General features: G+C 46.8%; 1 protein-coding gene and 1 long non-coding RNA gene across 2 annotated transcripts in view; both read left to right on the forward strand.

Moving 5' to 3' along the window:
- The first annotated feature begins 358 nt into the window (after positions 1-358).
- On the forward strand, positions 359-6685 carry LOC122552278. Its single transcript, XR_006312345.1, has 2 exons — positions 359-1870; positions 6390-6685. It is a non-coding gene; the product is annotated as an uncharacterized LOC122552278 (long non-coding RNA).
- Positions 6686-20873: 14188 nt separating this feature from the next.
- pgls (6-phosphogluconolactonase) overlaps positions 20874-21214 on the forward strand; it is a 9608-nt gene continuing 9267 nt past the window's right edge. The window contains exon 1 of the mRNA XM_043694972.1: positions 20874-21173. Within this exon, the coding sequence (XP_043550907.1) occupies positions 20889-21173 (285 nt within the window). The 5' untranslated portion in view covers positions 20874-20888. The remainder of the gene's footprint in view (positions 21174-21214) is intronic.

Raw genomic sequence — 21214 nt, forward strand, 5'->3', positions numbered from 1 at the left:
TTCCTATCGATGGTGCCCCCTGTTCCTGTCGATGGTGCTCACTGTTCCTAGAGATGGTGCCCTCTGTTCCTATAGAAGGTGCCCACTGTTCCTGTCGATGGTGCGCTCTGTTCCTGTCGATGGTGCGCTCTGTTCCTGTCGATGGTGCCCTCTGTTCCTATCGATGGTGCGCTCTGTTCCTATCGATGGTGCCCTCTGTCCCTACAGATGGTACCCTCTGTTCCTATCGATGGTGCGCTCTGTCCCTGTCGATGGTGCCCTCTGTTCCTATCGATGGTACCCTCTGTTCCTATCGATGGTGCCCTCTGTTCCTATCGATGGTGCCCTCTGTTCCTATCCATGGTACCCTCTGTTCCTATCGATGGTGCCCTCTGTTCCTATAGATGGTGCCCTCTGTTCCTATCGATGGTGCCCTCTGTTCCTATCGATGGTGCGCTCTGTTCCTATCGATGGTGCCCTCTGTCCCTACAGATGGTGCCCTCTGATCCTATAGATGTTGCCCTCTGTTCCTATCGATGGTGCCCTCTGTCCCTACAGATAGTGCCCTCTGTCCTTACAGATGGTGCCCTCTGTTCCTATAGATGGTGCCCTCTGTTCCTATCGATGGGTGCCCTCTGTTCCTATCGATGGTGCGCTCTGTTCCTATCGATGGTGCCCTCTGTTCCTATCGATGGTGCATACTGTTGCTATAGATGGTACACGCTGTTCCTGTCGATGGTGGCCTCTGTGTCAGTGGTGAAGGGAGTGAATGTTGAACCTTAACCCTATAGCAGGTGCCATTCAAATGGGCTGTTTTGTCTTGGGTGACATTGAGCTTATTGAGTGTTGTTGTAGCTGTGATAAATAACAATTAGAGTCCCTGAAGTTTTACACAGACCTGCGGTAAGGGCAGGTTTGGATAGTTTGGCCAGCGAACACCTTTGTGTGCCGTTGCAATCAGAGGTTTGGCCTTAGTTTGAATGTGCAGCTTGTTTAGATGGAGAAAGCTGGTAATGATTTACACTGTCACAAAGTACTGCACTCCCACATCGTCCTTAAATCATTCCTAAGTTGTCAGCACTTCCAGTGAACAAACAGAACTAGGGCAGAAGATGTGGAACACTTTAACCTAGTTACTTACTCAAAACTTGCAAAGCAATACAGTGTTTTGTTCATGTTCAGCGAACTGGCTGTGCCCCACAGAGGGCTCTCAGCTCAGGCAGTGTTTGGGGGAGGTGGGGATGGGGGGTTGCCTCGACACCTTGTCTAAACCAGAGTCAGCCTGACCTTTCATGGATACAGTAAATTGGTGGATATGTTCATCGGATAATAAGTCAGGGACCTGAACTAATTATCATAAGAGTCATAAAAAGCGCCATCTTGTTTATCAGTATCCTTTAGGGAAGGAAATCTGCCATCCTCACTCAGTCTGGCCAACATGTGACCCACAGCAATGTGGTTGACTCTTAACTGCCCTCAGAATTGACCCAAACCATTTGTGGCTCACTACTGCCTTCTGAAGGGGTAGGAGTTTACGGGCAATAAATGCTGCCCTTACCAGCAATGCCGCCACTCTGTTAGCGACAAGAGATGACACTTCCGCAACTTCCTGTCTTTCCCTGTGCACGGATGTTGATTGGTCCACTGCAGTGTTTTGAGCCTCAGTCCCTGGTTTCCCCACGTTTGTGGAGTGTTGCTTTCGGTTGTCTGTCCCACTGACAGTTCCATTCCGTTTTCTGGCCAGGTATCGAAGGGAAGGCTGGAATGGCTGCCATCGCTGATCCCAAGAACAAAATCAATCCTGACCTCTTCTCCCAGGACCTGATAAAGGTGCTGCCTCCATACGCCAGGCCAGTCTTCCTCCGCATCCTCCCTGTCGTGGATACCACAAGTACGTTACCGGGAGAAGATCATTAAGCTCCAGAGGGTTCACAAAAGATTTATCACGTTGTTGCCGAGAATGGAGAGTTTGAGATTAAAAGATAGGCTGGACTTCATTTCACTGGAGCGGAGGAGGTTGAGGAGTAAACCTTTATTGAGGTTTATAAAATCATGAGGGGCACACACACAAGGTGAATGGCAGGTGTCTTTTCCCTAGGGTGGGGGCGTTCAAGACCAAAGGGACATATTTTTAAGGTGAGAGGAGAAAGATTTAAAAAAGGACACCGGGGGTAACTCTTTCTATGCAGAGTGTGGTTTGGATGTGGAATGAACTTCAGAGATCGTGGTGGTTGTGGGTACATTTGAAAGGCGTGTATAAGTTCCTGCATAGGAAAGGTTTGGAGGGATGTGGGCCAGGAGCAGGCAGGTGGGACTAGTTTAGTTTGGGGATATGGTCAGCATGGACTGGTTGGACCGAAGGGTCTGTTTCCGTGCTGTATGACAGTGACTCTACACAGCTAACGCATGCAGCGAGTCCAGTTCCGCCGGACGTGTACTTGCGTGTTTGGGACTATGTGATGTCAAGTTTTAATTTTTCCCATTTGCAGAAGTGGATGTCTTGTAGCCGTGTCCCAGGGAGTGTAGCACACGGTGGTCAGTCAGTGTGCGTTTCTCTTGACACACCTTGATCATCTCAACTTTTCCATACAGATGAGGCAGGGGCCTGATAACAGACCTTGTCTTAGCCCTCTGGACTGGAGCTGGCTTTGCTCTGGCCCATTAGTTACTGCAGGATACCACTCAGCCTCTTGCAGCCTGTTCCACCGTTCAATAAATCCTGGCTGAAATTGAATCATGACTCCACATCTCGTAACATCATCCTTAACAAAACTCAACCCACCTGCACTCCCTCCACCAGCCTCAACAACTTTCTGGGATGGAGGTTTCTAGATCGTTACTTCTCTGTTGCCTGATATCAGCCCTGAAAACCCACCATTAATTGTAAGGTTACCCTCTCCATGCCCCTCTTCATTGCCTCCCACCAGAACTGGTTCCTCAGTCAAACCTATCAAGTGTTTTCATCATCGTAAACCATTCTTCCTTCGTTTAGTTTAATTTATTTCAAACGTTCTTCGTTCTCAGACTGTCTTTGCCTCCCTGTTCCATTCAGCGACTACACAATTACTCAGTCCTTTCAGATGAAGCTCCTTGCTGTGTCAGTGCTGAGCTCTCCCCCTGGCCTCCTTTGTGAGTGGTGTCACTTGTAACTGGGATCCTGACGGACGCTCCCCTCCCTGTCTCTGCAGAGTTTCACATGTTGTGTTTTTTCTCGTTTTCCCATTCAGAAAACAGCTCTGTCTCAGTGCAAAGGACCTGGCCACCAGGTTTCCAGCAAATGTTTCTCCAAGTCACCCGAGGATCCCTGTCCATGGCCTTGTGATCCCGTCCACCATCACGGAGTCAGTTCTCAGGCTGTATGGAAGCCTGCCCAGATCGGTCTCCTTTCCCCATGTTGAAGTACAATCTTTTCAACCTTCAAACCAAGCCCTCTTTCATCAGGAAGACTGGAGACATTATTCTAGTTCACTTGATCTACTCCCTCTGACTCTGACTCAGACTCGGACCTGGACCTCCTGTCCAAAGCTAACCTGCAAGCTTCACAAACTAGTTGTCGCTGAAGGCTACTCATTATCATGTTTGTGATGTTTCCCACCTCAGCTCCCACTGTTAAAACCCCCTTGAGTCTGCTTTTATCTCTTGGCAATTGGTTCTGCCCACCCCACCTTCCAGCATCTTCAGCTATTGTTGCAGGGGTCCAGTAAACTCAAGGTCCAGACGCGCCAACAGCCATTCTCGGCCTTGTTTCCACCATCTTCCCCTCACCTGCCCCCACAGCTTTCCACTGTCCCCACTGCTGTTCTGTGCAGCTCCCCTTCCCTTCCCTCAGGATTTCCAGGCTCTGTGTTGGAGCTAAGGATAGATAAGTCTCCTGGCCCTGATGGAATGCATCCCAGGGTTCTAAAAGAGATGGCGGGAGAAATAGGTGGACTGGCAGTAATTTTCCAAAATTTGCTGGACTCTGGGGCAGTCCCAGCAGATTGGAAAACAGCAAATTGATGCCACTGTATAAAAAGGGAGGTAGACAAAAGATGGGGGATTATAGACCAGTTAGCTTAACCTCTGTAGTGGGGAAGATGCTTGAGTCTGTTATCAAGGAAGAAGTAGCGGAGCATCTTGAAAGAGATTGTCCCATTGTACAGACGCAGCATGGGTTCATGAAGGGCAGGCCATGCTTCACATATCTTTTGGAATTCTGTGAAGACATTTCAAGCAACGTGGACAAAGGGGACCCAGTGGATGTGGTGTACCTAGATTTCCAAAAGGCCTTTGACAAGGTGCCACACAAGAGGCTGCTGCATAAGATAAGGATGCAAGGCATTATGGGTAAAGAATTAGTATGGATAGAGGATTGGTTTGCTAACAGGAAGCAAAGAGTGGGGATAAATGAGCGCTATTCTGGCTGGCAATCAGTAACTAGCGATGTGCCTCAGGGATCAGTGTTGGGACCACAATTATTCACAATTTATAAAGATGATTTGGAGTTGGGGACCACGTGTAGTATGTCAATGTTTACAGATGAGACTATGATTAGTGGACTCTGAAACTTTGTAGAGGAACAAGGATACTATGACTGAGTGGGCAAAGGTCTGGCAGATGGAGTACAACGTTAATAAATGTGAACTCCTATATTTTGGGAGGAGTAATAGTAAAACAGACTATTACATGAGTGGTAAAAAGTTGTAGCATGTGCAGAGGGACCTGGGTGTCACAGAGGGTTGGTCTGCAGGTACAACAGGTAAATAGGAAGGCAAATGGAATATTGTCCTTCATTGCTGAAGGGGTTAAGTTTAAAAGCAGGGAGGTTATGTTGCAGCTGTACAAGGTGCTGGTGAGGCCACACCTGGAGTACTATGTGCAGGTTTGGTCTCCTTACTTGAGAAAGGATGGACTGGCACCGGAGGGGGTGCAGAGGAGGTTCACCAGGTTGGTTCTGGAGTTGGGGGGGGGCGGTTGGCTTATGAACAGAGATTGAGTAGACTGGGATTATATTCATTGGAATTCAGAAGAATGAGGGCGGGCTCTTATAGAAATATAACTTTTATGAAGGGAATAGATACGATAGAAGTAGAGAGAATGTTTCCACTGGCAGGTGAAACTAGGACAGGAGGCATAGCCTCACGATTAGGGGGAGCAGATTTAGAACTGAACTGAGAAGGAACTTCTTTACCAGAGGGTTGTTAATCTGTGGAATTCCCTGCCCAGGGAAGTTGTCATCACTACTTCAGTAACTAAGGTAGATATGTTTTTGAACAGTAAAGGGATTAAGGGTTACAGTGAGCAGGCAGGTAAGTGGAGCTGAGGCCATGGAAAGGTCAGCCATGGTCTTATTGCGTGGCGGAGTGGGCTCGATGGGCCAAATGGCCTACTCCTGCTCCTGATTCTTATGTCCTATGGTAGAGTACTTACCATAGTAAATGATGTTCCTCCCAGAACCCATGCTGTGCAGTGTCAGCAGTATGGTTGGGTGTTGATCTAACGATAGATTCACCATTAATGTTTGCAACAGAGTTTGAACGAATGTGGATGAACCCTAGAGTACAATCCTTGCAGTGTTTTTTTCCCTTTCCTGATTTTAAGTTAAACATTCACAAATAAATCCCTCCAGTTCCACACTCTAACCTGACGTGGCCTGTTCTATTACTGTGGTTTCTGTGTTCCCTCGTTTCCCAGAACTTTTTTGCCTGGGTGAGAATGTGATCCTTCCTTTTAATCCATTGCCAGTGTGTGGAGATGCTGAAGGTTGTACAGCATGTACGCAGTGAGGAATGGAGTGATAGTCTCAGTCTCAGTTCTTAGACCTGCCACCAGAACTGGTGAGCTGAAACATTGACTCGATTTCTGTCTCCACAGATGCTGCCCGGCCTGCTGAGTCTCTCCTGCATTCCTCCCCACCCCCACCCCCTCCATTCTCAGTATTTTGTTTTTGTAGCTATCCTTTTTTTTGAGTGGCTCGGTGGTTAGCACTGCTGCCTCACAGCACCAGGGTTCCTGGTTTGATCCCAGCCTCGGGTGACTGTCTGTGTGGAGTTTGCACATTCTCCCCGTGTCTGCATGGGTTTTCTCCGGTTTCCTCCCAAAGTCCAAAAGATGTGCAGGCTAGGGTGGATTGGCCATGGCAAATTGCCCATTGTGTCCAGGGATGTGTAGGTTAGGTGCATTAGTCAGGGGTAAATGTAGATGATTAGAGTAGGGACTGGGTCTGGTTGGAATACTCTTCGGAAGGTGGTGTAGACTTGTGGGGCCAAATTACACTTTCCACGCTATAGAAATTCTATGAACTTTGGGGATGAATTCTTCTTAACAGTAGCTCTCAAATGGTTTTGATAGTGAAAATGAGTGCATTCAGGAGGTGAATGTTTGCATCCTCCCCAGGCAGAGTTGGTAATCAGGTTTTTGTATGGTTCCAGGTACTTTCAAAATCCAGAAGACAAGATTGCGAAAAGAGGGTTTTGACTTGCACCAGACAAATGACAGACTGTACTTCCTGGATTCCAGACTGGGGAAGTACATTCCCCTCGATAAGAACGTCTATGACGCTATCCTGGCTGGAAATTACCATCTATAGTTCGATGAATCGAGTACTGGGCAGTTAACAATGTTTCTCTTTTTAAAAAAAAAATCACCAAGAAAAGGATGAAGGGCTTGACTTGTCTGAAGAGTTAAATTAAAACCTGCCCAGAGCAAGAAAAAAACAAATGTGAAATGAAACATTGGCTAACTTTAGAGAGCTGAGTGTGATCCCATCTGAGTACTGTTTGTCATAAAGAGCGAACTCTTGTTTCTCCAGGTGACTGTCAGGATGGCTCATAATCTGCACTCAATGCCCTCCGTTCCAATCTCCAATCTAGAATTCATACATTGGAAGAAGCAATACTGATGCCTGAGGAGGAGGGATGGACAGATCTGATTCCGTATCACCACCACTCGAGCAATTAAACTCTCCTACAGCTTGCTTCATCCGTTCCATTGTGCCCTTGCAAACACACCATGTGCTCAGAGTCCAGAAGATGCACTAAGCTGTTAACTCTCTACAGGAACGCTGGCTTCAAATGCGAGCATTACCAATGTCTCTCTCCCTTTGCCCTCACTGCAGTCTGCCCACAGCCAACCATTCTGTGCTAAACCTCCAATCTCTCTATAATCCTGTGTTGTTTTTTTTTGATTAATTACATGTGGCTGCAGTCACAGAGCAGTTACTACACAGAAGGAGCCCTGTCTGCCCCACATGCTCCCTTTCACCCTGCCCTCTGAACTCGGTTTACCATTGTGCAACTGCAAGTGGCCGGGGAGATGTTTTGGGGTCGCACGGGGGGGCAATGAGATTCTGTGCCCCAGCCTGCCTTGGTAAATTCTTTGCAACAAGGATGTGGCTCATTATCCTGTAACAACCGTGTCCGTGCATTCACCGACAGGGGCTCAGAAAGGCTTGATTCACTATCCAGTTGTCTGAACCTGGAAACTAGACAGATTTCTTCCTTAAAATGATTTGGTCGTTAATGCTCAACATGGCTACGCTCAACTTATGGTCAATGAGAACATTGAAGGAAAATGAGTTGAGTTTGCAGTGGTTTGACCAATGTTCTTGCCAGTTAGTCCCTTCATCCTCCTAAATCTATTCACCCTCAGTAGATGCACTACCACTCAACTTATGGTCAATGAGAACATTGAAGGAAAATGAGTTGTTGAGTTTGCAGTGGTTTGACCAATGTTCTTGCCAGTTAGTCCCTTCATCCTCCTAAATCTATTGACCCTCAGTAGATGCACTACCACCTCTAATGGAGGTTTATATGACTCGTGATCAAACAAAATGTATCCTTTGACTTTGCCCCACCCCCTTTGCCAAAAGTGAAAACTCCCAAAATATTAGCCGACTGCTTTTTAAAGTTTTGAAATAATTTTGGTGTTTAAGTCAGGGTAACCTCATTAATCCGCCCTGAATGTCAAAAGGCAAACTTCCCGCTTAAGGTCAGACACACCCAACCTGCTGTACCAGGGTCTGCAGTCCCAGCCACATCCCAATTCTGGGCTCAGTCTCTGGCTTTGCTGCAAGGAAGGGTGGGTACCCTAACTCCAGTGTCGGCATTGGCCTGCCAATCTCCACGGAATCAGCCTTGAATTCAGGCCTGGGTTGGAAGATTAAGCACTGTTCCTGCTGGAGGACGGAAAGAGGAAGTGGGTTGCAGTAAGGGGAAGTAAAAGCATTCTGGTGCACGTTCGCTTGGTCTGGGACAGTTTCACTCCCTAACAGAATGAATTTGCTGTTCCCCTCACGGAGCAAGATGGGCAAACAATACTGATTCCTTGCTGTGGTGCCAACCCCACAACAGGAGCTGCTGTAAACACAGGCCCAGTGACGCTGAGAGCATGGATATTGAAGGGAAATGCTGTCAGTAACATCCTCTGCCACTATTACTTTAAATGTTTCCTGACAGGCCAGTCATACAGTGCTCTTACCTCAGTTATGTTAGAACAGTGTATAAACACTACTGTAGATTTGTACCTGTCCTATTCCCCTCTGTCTATACCTCTGAGATACTCCCTCCTGATGACTCACTGCTTCCTTCCGATTCCCAGCCAACTCCTTGTCAATAAGACATTCTTCACACAAGTCAGTGTGACTTATGTGTCACTTGGTGCAGAATCATAACATCTTGTGATTGATATTCAGACTCGGCTTTCTCTCTGGAAGGGGTGACTGGGCAATGATCAGGCGTGCCCAGCCTTCATGGAACCTCCCTCACCCTCTAGCCCCCTCATTCAGGGTCAGAGAGCTTGTCTGGTGTGCAATTGCTGCTATCTTCATCGCAACTGGAACCAACATACAACTGGAACCAACTATTTTGAATAGGCCAGTTAGGTCAGCGCTGTGTCCTCTCTAACTGTTCACAGTCCAACTTTGACTGACTTTGTCTGCATGAGACTGAATGATCTCTGGTTGCTGCTGCACTCTCCACTTTTAACTGTCTGCCTCTTCCCCCCCCCCCCCACTCCCCAGGTAACGGAGTCAGTGAAGTGTTTCTGAGGTTAGTGCAAAGCTAGTCTCAACCGAAAGGAGATTGTCAGTGATGGGAGGTTTATGGGCAGTGCAAGCGATTGGCTGTGAGACAACAGTGTGCTGTAGATAAGGAAACGTTTTGATTATTACATTTCGGAACCGGCACAAGAGTCTGGTTTGTAAAATTTGTTGGAAAACTTGCCCGCAGCCTGTCTGTCCAGCACCAGATAAGGCCCCGTCTGAAGAACAGCCTGTTTGAGGCCCCATTGTTATTTTTCTAGAAGTCAGGATATTAGCAGACACCTCGCAGCAGCTTTGGTCCCTATCTCATCCTCGCTGCACCTGGGAATAACCCCTCATCCCTTCCATTGATCCCTGGAGCAGAAACATGGCGTGGGGACCAACAGGAATGGTCCCGGGATGTGGGAAACAAAGGTGTTCGGAGTCGGGAGAGGTGGGGGAGGTGAAGTTGCAGGGTGGAGTTGGAAAGGGTGGTTAAGGTTCCATCTCCTAAATATCCCAGGGCTTTTTTTTAAGGGAGAGAGAGCAGGGGGGAAAGTCAGAGTGCAGGCCCCAATGTCCAGACCAGGATATGAGGCTGCTACCTGGTCTTTCCTCACTCCCCCTCCATAGAGATTTACTGGTGGTGACAGGGTTGCAAAATGTTTCTGAGTACACCTTTTGGTCCACTTGAATTATGCTTGCGTCTCGTTATTAGAACCTTAACAATGGGATTAAAGGGAATTTTTCTTTTTCGCAAAGACTTGACCATTAAAGAAGCTAGTGCAGGACTAGTCAAAGTTAGACACTAGTAATGAGTTCTGAAAGCTAACACCCTCTAAAGAAATATATTTTCTTAATATACGGAATGTGAAAATGCTCAGATAAGGAATATTAAAAGCTCATAGGATTTGTCTTGTCCTTCTGGTTCGTCCGCTCTGAGGATGCTACTGGAAGTTTTAGTGTGGGACTTGGCTAACTTAAAATGCATTTCACTTTCCGAATAACTTTGCTTTTTATCGATGGGCGAAGCACAAATGAAACTTTTTAACAGGAAAAATGTGTTTGAGCCGCCTGTTAATGAGTGAATACAAGGTGTCCGCACCCAAGCAATGGTGTACAAGGTGACATTTAAAAGCAATAAGAGTGATGCATTGATCAGAAACACCTTCTGTTCGAGTATTGGTTTCCCTTTGTGTCACAGATTGATGTGTTAATGTTAATGTTCCTCGATGTGTTTTAACCATATGGGTCACTGCTGCCTGTACCTGTGAACACATTGCAGAACCGCTTTCCAGAGTGTTGTACTCTTCTGTCTGTCTTGATAGAAATGCCATTAAACTTTGTGTGCCTTAAATATTCACTCCATGTCGGTGGGTGAGGATTATTCCAATTAGCTATGGAATGGTACCCAAGTTGTTGAATTTCAATAGAATATTTAGAATGAGTAGAAACTCCACGGTGTGGAATCCGGCCATTCGGCCCATCGAGTCGACACCAGCCCTCTGGAGAGCGTCCTACCCAGGCCCAATCTCCTCTACCCTACCCCTGTAACCCTGCATTTCCCATAGCTAATTCACCCAGCCTGCACACTACGGGCAATTTAGCATGGCCAATCCACCTAACCTGCACGAGAATGTGCAAACTCCACACAGTCACCCGAGGCTGGAATTGAACCTGGGTCCCTGGCGCTGTGAGGCAGCAGTGACCACCACAGAGGTGGGATTTCACCAGAAGCTAGATCCAGTGTCACGTTTAGGGACATTCCTGTTGGTCCCCCAGCCATGTTTCTGCTCACTCTGGTAAGTAGACCTTGCGTGTTTTACAATCTGCGATGTCCCTTAACCACACCTAGTATTTGAGTAAAGGATAGTGACTGTCCACCTTAGACTCTGTACACCAGTCACTAAATATTACCAAGAGAAATAGTTCTGTTTTAAAAAGCAGACTGAATGCACACTGTCAGACCCATCAGAGTGGTTTTATTTTAAACAAATTGATAATTGCCTTGTTTCTTACATTCCAACAGTGACTGCATTTCCAGATGAATTTAATTGGCTGTGAATCACATCTTTCTCCTCTCACCTTAAAAATATGCAGCTAGTTTTGAACTCCCCGAACCTAGGGAAAACACCCTTGCTGTTCACCCTATCTATGCCCCTCATGATGTTACAGACGTCTATACAGTCGCCCATCAGCCTTGCCAGTGGACACTCAAATCTTGCATTCCCAGCAATATCCTAGTAAATCTTTTCCGATCCATCTCCAATTTAATAATATCCTTCATATATCAGGGCAACCAGGACTATATTCCAGAAGAGGCCTGATCAGTGATATCACAAAAATGGAAGTAGATAGTCTTGGTGGAGTTGATATGGGTTCAGAAACTTTGCAGCTTCAAATGCAAAAAAAAGAGATTCAATGTCAAATAGCAGCCGGGAACTGATGAGAACCTGAACTTTGTGAAAAGTTATTTTCCTACATTAACAAAACTTCATTTTTTGTCCAGTTGCCCAGGTATCTCCTAATGCTGTGTATCCACCACATTCTATGCACGGTGTTTAAGGATATTCTGAAAAGAATATTGCAAAGGACGGTACGGTGGCTCAGTGGTTAGCACTGCTGCCTCACAACACCAGGGACCCTGGTTTGATTCCAGCCTGGAGCAACTGTGTGTGGAGTTTGCATATTCTCCCCATGTCTGTGCAGGGGTTTCCTCCCACAGTCCAAAGATGTGCAGGTTAGGTGGATTGGCCATGGGAAATTGTCTTGTAGTGTCTAAGGATGTGCAGGCTTGGTGGGTTAGCCATGGTAATCTCAGGGTTGCGAGGATAGGGGCTGGGTGCCAAACTTTACAGACTTAATGGGCTGAAGGGCCTCCCTACAAACTGTAGGGATTCTATGACTCAGTAATTTGCTGCTGATGTCCAGAATATCTCTCGATCTCTGTCCAATGTTTCTAGATAAAATGGAATTGCAGTCCTGCAACAATCAGCTTTGTTTATTTGGCTGAGGGATGTCTGATTCGTATAAACGTAGAAAATAAGGGTAGACCATTCAGCCCTCTGATCATCCAGCTGAGTAACCTGATCTCACCTTCTATCCATACCATAGAGTCATTCAGCACAGGAACAGACCCTTCAGTCTAACTCTTCAATGCCTACTCTTTGATACCTTTAGAGCTGTATCTCTACTTATTTGAAGATGCAGCAGTTCTGTACCTTTGAGACTTCTTGTATAAAACTACACTCTCCTGCAGTCGATTTCCAAGACGTTTAAGTAAGCCCAGCTCAGTAAGACAAAGATGGAGAGAAACCTCATGTTCCTGATTTCTTTTGTTAGCCGTATTTTTATGCACGGTCACGAAAATCCAGCCTTTAAGCTCCTCTGCGTTCTGTTTCTCCGAATCAATCACTCGGGTTTCCACAATGAACAAGCTCTCGTCTGCCAAGAGCCGCTTTGTGATTTTTCTCCGGTGTTCCAGCTATTTGTGAATGAAACTTCCTGAGGATTGGTGCCAACCCATTCATGGGCCCAGGTCATGAGGTAGACACTCTCTCCTTTCCCAGGACTCTCCCAGAGTGTACGCTGACGAGAGATCGCGACCCCTTGGCCAATCACAAAGCCCTTTTTCTCACGCTGAAGAAATGTCGGCAGTAGCGCACTCTCAGTCCCAACCCCTGTATCCACTGAGCTGCAATCTCACAGAGTCGGAGAGGTGTACAGCACGGAAACAGACCCTTCAGTCCAACTCATTATCTGGTCCCATTTGCCAGCACTTGGCCCATATCCTTCCAAACCCTTCCTATTCATGCCCTCATCCAGATGCCTTTTAAATGTTGTAATTATACCAGCCTCCACCACTTCCTCTGGCAGCTCATTCCACACACGTACCACTCCTTCTGCATGAAAATGTTGCCCCTTCGGTCCCTTTTAAATCTTTCCCCTCTCACCTTAAACCTATGCCCACTAGTTTTGGTTCCCCTACCCTGGGGAAAAGGCCTTGGCTTTTCATCCTATCCATGCCCCTCATGATTTTATAAACCTCTATAAGGTTTTATAAACCTCTGTACCCCTCAGCTTCCAACGCTCCAGGGAAAATTCAGCCTCTCCCTGTAGCCCAAGCACTCCAATCCCGGCAACATCCTTGAAAGGGCTCAGAAGATTTACAAGTTTAACAGCATCTTTCCCGTTGAAAACAAAAAATGCTGGCAATCACAACAGGTCAGGCAGCCTCCGTGGAGAGAGAGCGTGAGCTAACATTTTGAGTCTAGATAATTCTTCATCAGAGCTTGCTCTCTCTCCATGGAGGCTACCTGACCCGCTGCGATCTGCAGCCCTTTCTGTTTTCAGTACGGATTCCAGCGTTGGCAGTAATTAGCTCCAAGGTATGTCCTACAGCCGGGAGACCAGAATTGAACGGAGTGTGCCAAAAGGATTCTCCCCAATGTCCTTAAAGGGCCAGACCATGGGAGATGGTGCTGCGGCAGAGGCCTATGTTTTTGGTGGAGTTGGAATCCCTCCGGTTTGGTTCAGTAAAGGGTGGGCCTGTGCCTTTTGAGGAGAGCAATAAGGAACTCCGTTATAGCAGCTATTAATCAAGAGGAGGCGAGCGTGTGGTGCTGGGAAAGCACAGCAGGTCAGGCAGCATCCGAGGAGCAGGAGTATCAATGTTTCGGGCAAAAACCCTTCATCTGGAGGGTAGAGGCCAGCGAACGGTTTCCAGCTCCACCTTGTTATTTTGTGAGGCCACACATGGGGATATGCACAGCCCAAGGATAAAACCTTTCTCTTTTCCTCCTTCATTTTGCTTAGCGAGTTTTGAGAAGATTTATAGCTCAGGTTGAGGTTCTGGATGTAGGTTTGCTCGCAGAGCTGGAAGGTTCATTTCCAGACGTTTCGCCACCCTACCAGTTAACATCTTCAGTGGGCCTCTGGGCGAAGCCTGCTGACCCTCTCTCACTAGTATCCTCACATACGGATGAGGAAGGACACCACTTTGAATGGGACAACACATCCATCCGAGGACAAGTGAAACAGAGACATGTATGAGAATTCCTAGAAGTGTGGCATTCCAACTGGAACTCTATCAACAAACACATCGAGTTAGACCCCGTCTACCACCCCCTGAGAATAATAACAGGAAATGACATCACCACAGGAAATGACATCACCAACCCAAACATATAAATAGAAAACAGGAATCATTTTGCTTGGAAGGAACTGCCTCATTTCCATTTTTACCACCATCAGTCCAGAGCTCAGTCAGTCTGGACTGGGTACAGTTTCTGCATCACTCTCCATCCCCTCACTGCTGAACGCAAAACCTCTTTTTAACAGGGAAAGTTTCTTTTTTTAACATTTTCAAAACCTTGGTAATTTATGGATGTCAGCTCCTTCAGACAACAATTAGAATAACACCGCTCAGGGGCTCTGCCATTCGGTCCATTGTGACTGTGCTGGCTGCTTGAAGGAGCTCTCCAGTTACGTCCCACTCTCTTACCCCAAACTCAGCAAGTTCCCACCTTCCAGTATCTATTCCAACTGCTTTTAAAAACTTACTGTTGAATCAAGACCTTCAGGCTGTGAGGAGAAAGTGAGGACTGCAGATGCTGGAGATCAGAATCAAAGAGTGTGGTGCTGGAAAAGCACGGCCGGTCAGGCAGCATCCGAGGAGCAGGAGGGTCGAGCATACGCCCTTCATCAGGAATGTGGAGAGGGGGCACCAAGGGGACTGAGAGGTGAATGGGAGGGAAGGGTGGGGCAGGAGGGGATGATCCCACTCCTATTCCTCCCCAGTCCTGGGGAAGTGTTTCAGCCTGAAACGTTGACTTTCCTGCTCCTCGGATGCTGTCTGACCTGCCGTGCTCTTCCAGCTCCGTATCTATTGACTCTGACTTCCAGCAGCTTCGGTCCTCCCTGGCTCCCATTCCTTCCCTTTCTTGTAGCTTTACTCGTTGGATTCTCTGTCACCATGTCCTCTCTTGTCTCCACCCAAGCCCAGTGAGACTGTCTTCTTTCCAATCTGGGAGTTAGACACACACCATTGTTCTTCCAGCCTCACGTTCCAATCCCCACTTTATCTGAACTATCAACACCCTTTCTTTCCCCAGAACTCCATCCCACCCCTTCCATTATTACATAAATGTTGCCCCTCTATCTAGACTCGAAACTTGCTGTCTCTGCATTGTTTTATTCTAGATTCCCTACAATGTGGACACAGGCCCTTCAGCCCATCAAGTCCACACCGACCCTCCGAAGAGTAACCCACCCAGACCCATTCCCCTCTGACTAATACACTTAACACTATGGGCAATTTAGCATGGCCAATTCACCTGAGGAGGAAACCCACACAGACACGGGGAGAATGTGCAAACTCAACACAGACATTTGCCCGAGGCTGGAATTGAACCTGGGATCCTGGTGCTGTGAGGCAGCAGTGCTAACCACTGTGCCACCGCGCCACCCTTAGTTACTATTAAATCTGCTTCTGTCACCCTTTCAGTCAGCTCATTCCAGATCCTAGCAACTGGCTGTGTTTAAAATATGATCCTTATCTGCTCCTTGCTTCTGGGCGTGTTACCTGCTTGTCCTATGAAAAAAAGGTTAGGTCTATACTCATTCGAGGAATAAAAGGTGATCTGAATGAAATGTGAAAAAAAGAATGCCATTTTAGGGTGGGTGCACTCAGCCTTTTTCCCAGGGTTTGGGAATCGAGGACCAGAGGGCATCAGGTTAAAGACGAATAAAAGGGAACCCGAGGGGCAACTTTTTTACCCAGAGGGTGAGATGCGTATGGAATGAGCTGCCAGTGGAAGTGGTTGAGGAGGGTACACTAACAACATTTGAAAGGCATCTGGACGAATACATGGAGAGGAAAGGATTAGAAGGATGTGGGCCAAGTGCAGGGAAATGGGGTTAGCGTGGATGGACATTTTGGTCGTGTTATGTCACAGGTTAAACTCTCCTGCTTAATTTAAAACTAGCAACACAGAAAAGATTTATCCCATGCAGCAATCTGTAAACGTTCGAGTGGCCAAAAACTATGTAAAGTAAAAATTAACAACTTTGTTTCTTAAAGTATAACAGAGAATAATTAATTAACCCCTATTTACAATTTCTTTCTCTAACCTATCTTTTACCTTCCCTTCTATAATACTAGTCCAATAACACTCCCAATTAAGATTTACAAAACCACATTTCATATCTCAAAACCAGGCAGCGGTAAGTTCTTGTCTTCAAATTTTCCTGTGTCATCTTTTCTCCTTGTTAGGAATTTCTGCAGTCACAGGTTACTGATCAAAAAGGGACTTTTAAGAGAGATATTTTTTCAAGCAGTCTACATGCTAGGACTTGGCAGTTCTCCTCTCAACTGTTCAACTTTCCCCCTGGTCTTATACCCCAGACCATCGAATTGTGTCATTGATTTTAAGATTGTCAATATTCTCAATTCAAACTTGATTGGAAATTGGTATTTTTTCAGGGTATAATTTAAACTGATTGGCCAAATACAAATATGATTTTGTCTCCAGGCAACTAGTCAATCAAGTTGTTCGACCAAGCGTTACATACATTGTTGCCTTATTGAGAACACTTGGTGCTGTGTCCGGTAGTTCTGCTGCTTTTAACTCTCTTAAAGTACACCCACATCTTCATACCAGTCAGCATGGACCAGTTTGGGCCGATGAGCCTTTCTCGGTGCTGTAGGACTCTACGACTCCTGGGGGCTGACTTTTAGCCACTCCTTCATCTGTTCAACTGTTTTTATGTCTTAATAAAAATGGAAAGAAGTGCAGATGCTGGAAATCAGGAACAAGAACAGAAATTGCTGGCAAAGTTTCAGCAAGTCTGGCAGCATCTGGGGAGAGAAATCAGAGTTAATGTTTCAGATCCAGTGACCCTTCCTCAGAGCAATTTTAAAATAAGAGGGCTCCTGCTTAAGACCGAGATGAGAAATTTCTTTGTTTGACTTTGGAGACTTGACCCCAGAGAGCACTGGAGGCTGGGTCATTGAATAAGTTCGAGGCTGCGTTTTTGATTGACGTCAGTCTAACCATGTTAGCGGCAGGCAAGAAGATTATTTTTATGACCACAATGAGATCAGCAAAGGTCTTATTAAACAGTGGTGCAGGTTTGAGGGGCCGAATGGCCTACTCCTTGTGTTTTGTAAGACTTTCATGCATTGCAGAGTTACTCCTGGGAAAAACAGCTGACCACATTAACCACAGCTGTGAGTAATGTTTCTATTTATTTTACAGCACTACTTCCTTCGACAGTCCTACAACCCACCAAGACCTCTGTACTCTGATTCCAGCTTTTCCTGATTTGAATGACTACACCAGTTGGTGTTCAGGTGCCTGGGACCCAGACTCTCGAATTCCCTCCCTAAGACTCAACACATCTCTCTTTTCCCCTTTAAAGATCATCTTTCAAACATAACTCTAACTCAGTTTGCCATCTACCCTAATTTGCCTTGATGTGACTTAGAGTTGTATCGGTTAATGAGTCAGATTTGGAGGTGCCAGTGTTAGACTGGGGTGGACAAAGTTAAAAATCACACACAGCTATAGTCCAACAGGTTTAATTGGAAGCACTAGCTTTCGGAGCGCTGCTTTTCACAACCACCTGATGAAAGAGCGGCGTTCCGAAAGCTAGTGCTTCCAAATAAACTTGTTGGACTGTAACCTGGTGTTGTGTGATTTTTAACTTAATGAGCCTGTGACATCTTAGGATCGACATTCAAGGCACTATGTAAATGTAAGTCATTGTTGAATATATATGTAGAGTAACATGGCAGCTTTTCAGTAATAAAGTTTATAAATAGCTATTTCAGTACTAAACTGCTCAACAAAGGTTGTGTTGAGTTTGCCTAATCATATCTCTGTTGAACCTTGCCAAACCCTCTGATTCAGCATATTCTTTTGTACAGCAAAGCAACTGAAAAGCAAAAATTGGTCACCAAAGCCTGATGTTAAAATTGTCATTCTTGTTTCAAATCCCTTCAAGGTCATTGGGTTGGTCTTTCTGTACCCTTCCAGCATTCATCTACTTTTTGTCTCTTCCACGCCTTCATTTTCTTTGAATTACTATTTGGTAACTGTGTCTCTAGCACCTTAGGCCCTGTGCTCTGGAATTTATAGAAGCCCATCAGTTAGGAGCCTGGAGAGGCCACTCAGCAAGATGATTTCCCCATTACATCTCCTTTATGATGACCCTTATAACAGATCAACATTTCACCTTTTGTCTGGTCACCCTCCTGTGCAGCACTTACATAGGGCATCCCATCTTACCTTCATCACCCTGCACCACTCATTACTAATCCACCTAGCCTGCATACCCCCAGCCGCTACAAGCAATTTAGCATGGCCTATCCACCTAACCTGCATCTTGGGAGGAAGGCAGAGCAACTGGAGGAAACCCATGCAAACACGAACTCCACACAGACAGTCACCCAAGAGTGGAATTGAACCCAGGTCCTTTGCACTGTAAGGCAGCAGTGCTAACCACTGAGCCACCATGCTGCAGTTCATTCTGGTGAGGCTGCTATGGTGAAGAATCATATTATAATTGAGGTGTGGCAAGAAGGGGTAGAAAATATACACAGAAAAGTGCAGCAGAAATTAAAACCATAGTAAGAACTCAAGGCTCTTTATGAAGAGCACGGAGGCTACAAATTAGTGTCATTGCTTTCAAAATAGAATTAGAAATCACTCTGCCAAAAATAACCAGAGTCATGGAATTTTAACTGCACAGTAAAAGGCCCTTTGGCCCATCATTGGCAGCATGGGTCATCAAACATTGATCTATTCTAATGCTATTTCCTAGCATTTGGCCCATAGCTTTGATACTGTGGTGTTTCAGGTGCTCATCGATATACTTCCTAAATGACTTGAAGGTTCCTGTCTCTTCCACCTTTCAGGCAGTGAGTTCCAGATACCCACCACCCTCTGGGTGAGAATGTTTCTCATCACCTTCCCTCATAAACCTCCTGGGCCTCACATTTAAAACTGCACCCCAGACCTTGATCCCTCCACTAAAGTAAAATGTTTCTCTTTATCGATGCTATCTGTGCCCCTCATAACTTTTTACACCTCTATCAATTCCCCCTCAGACTTCTCTGCTCTGAGGAAAATAATCCAGGCCTAGTTTGGAAGTGTCTTTCACAAATAAAAATAATTGAACTTCGATTGATTGTTAAAATATAAAGTTGGAGAACAAAAATCTATTGGTTAGGCCACTTTTAGAATACTGCATTCAATTCTGGCCTCCCTGCTGGAGGAAGGATATTGTGAAACTTGAAAGGATTCAGAAAAGATGTATAAGGATGTTTCGAGGGTTGAGGGGTTTGAGCTACAGGGAGAGGGTAGAATAGGCTGGGGCTGTTTTCCATGGAATGTCAGAGGCTGAGGGATGACCTTATAGAGGTTTATAAAATCACGAGGGGCATGGTTAAGGTGAATAGCCAAGGTCTTTTCCCTGGGATAGGGTAGTCCCGAACTAGAGGACATAGGTTTAAGGTGATGGAGAAAAGATTTAAAAGGGGCCCGAGAAGCAACCTTTCCACACAGAGGGTGGTACGTGTATGGAATGAGCTGCCAGAGGAAGTGGTGGAGGCTGGTACAGTTGCAACATTTTAAAAGGCATCTGAATGGGTATATGAATAGGAAGGGTTTCGAGGGATATGGGATAAGTGTTGGCAAATGGGACTAGATTAATTTTGGATATCTGGTCAGCATGGACAAGTTGGACTGAAGGGTCTGTTTCCGTGCTGTGCATCTCTATGACTCTGTCATTTGAGGGCCTTTATGAAGTCCCACTTAGACTAGGGAGCCTTGTTGGTTGTTAACAGGGCGATAACAATCAGCGTTAACCTGCTAACCCATCTGCACCATTTCCTCCTGTGTTATTACAATTAATTATGATTGTCTAAATTTGACATTCTTGTGTTTTGTCCTGATGAGGTCAAGACCAATATCTTCAGTTTCTCAGTATCACAATATGTATGGACTGGGAATAGAATGTGTTGTTGAGAACCTGGGATGGGAAAGAAGCGACTGGCAGAATGGATTGAGATGACTAGCACAGATTCGATGGGCTGAAAGGCCTGATCCCAGCTCGTTATGAAGGCGGTGACATTGCAGTTTTTAATCCACCAATCAAAGATAAGGGAGGCGGTGGTTACTAGGGCGTGTGATGTCCATCCACCAATCGGATTAGGGCTGTGGGTGGGACTTGTTACGTCTTGAGAATGAGCGAGCTCGAGCCGCCTGACAATGGGCGGAGGACTGGCGTTGGAATCGTCCATTCGAATTGAAGGGCGATTTGACTGACCGGGCAACAAGCCAATCGCAACGGAAGGTTGGCATAGAGACGGGTTTGGTCACCCGGACTGGCCAACCATTCAGGATTGGGGGGTGTGACTGAGGGGGACTCCATCAATCAGGATGAAGTGATGCTAATTGACAGCAGGCTCAACCGATAGCAATGCAGAAATACAGCAGGATGGACCAATTGGGAAGGGGAACGTTTTGATTGACTGTGAGCTAGACCATTCGGCTAGGAGTGTGGGCGGTAGGCGGAACCATAATGAAGGGCGGACCCTGTGTTTCTCAACCGTGAAGGGAATGGACCAATTATTGATGGACATTGAGTGAATGACTGTGAGACGCACCAACCGTGTAAGAGTATTTGCGGAGGGCGGGAACATCATGGAGGCGGATACAAAACACATTGGATCAATCGCGACGGATATTCTACTGAGCGACTGTGACATAGACCAATCAGAAAGGTCTCTTCAGGGACTGACGGTGAGACGGACCAATCGCCGATGGCACAGGGCGCGGCTTTGGCGAATCCGAGGCGTGTTCAGTGGTGCCTGGGCGGGGCTGTAGTCGGAGCCGCCTCAGTCGGCATGGCCGCCCCTCGGGTTACAGTGTTCCCCTCGGCCCGGGAGCTGGGCCCGGCGCTGAGCCGCTTCGTGTTGGCCGAGGCCGCCCGGGCGGTGGGTGAGCGCGGCCGCTTCGCCGTGGCGGTGTCCGGGGGCAGCCTGGTGTCGCTGCTGGCGGCCGAGCTGCCCGAGGCCGGCGCCCGGGAACCCGAGCATCCCGGGGCCGAGTGGAGCCGCTGGATCCTCGGCTTCTGTGACGAGAGGCTGGTCCCGTTCGAGAGCCCGGACAGTACCTGCGGCCTGTACCGGGTCAGGGGTCAACTGTGGGGTCGGGGGTCAACTGTGGGGTC

This window comes from Chiloscyllium plagiosum, chromosome 8 (assembly GCF_004010195.1).
Source record: "Chiloscyllium plagiosum isolate BGI_BamShark_2017 chromosome 8, ASM401019v2, whole genome shotgun sequence".
In the NCBI taxonomy this organism is placed as follows: Eukaryota; Metazoa; Chordata; class Chondrichthyes; order Orectolobiformes; family Hemiscylliidae; genus Chiloscyllium; species Chiloscyllium plagiosum.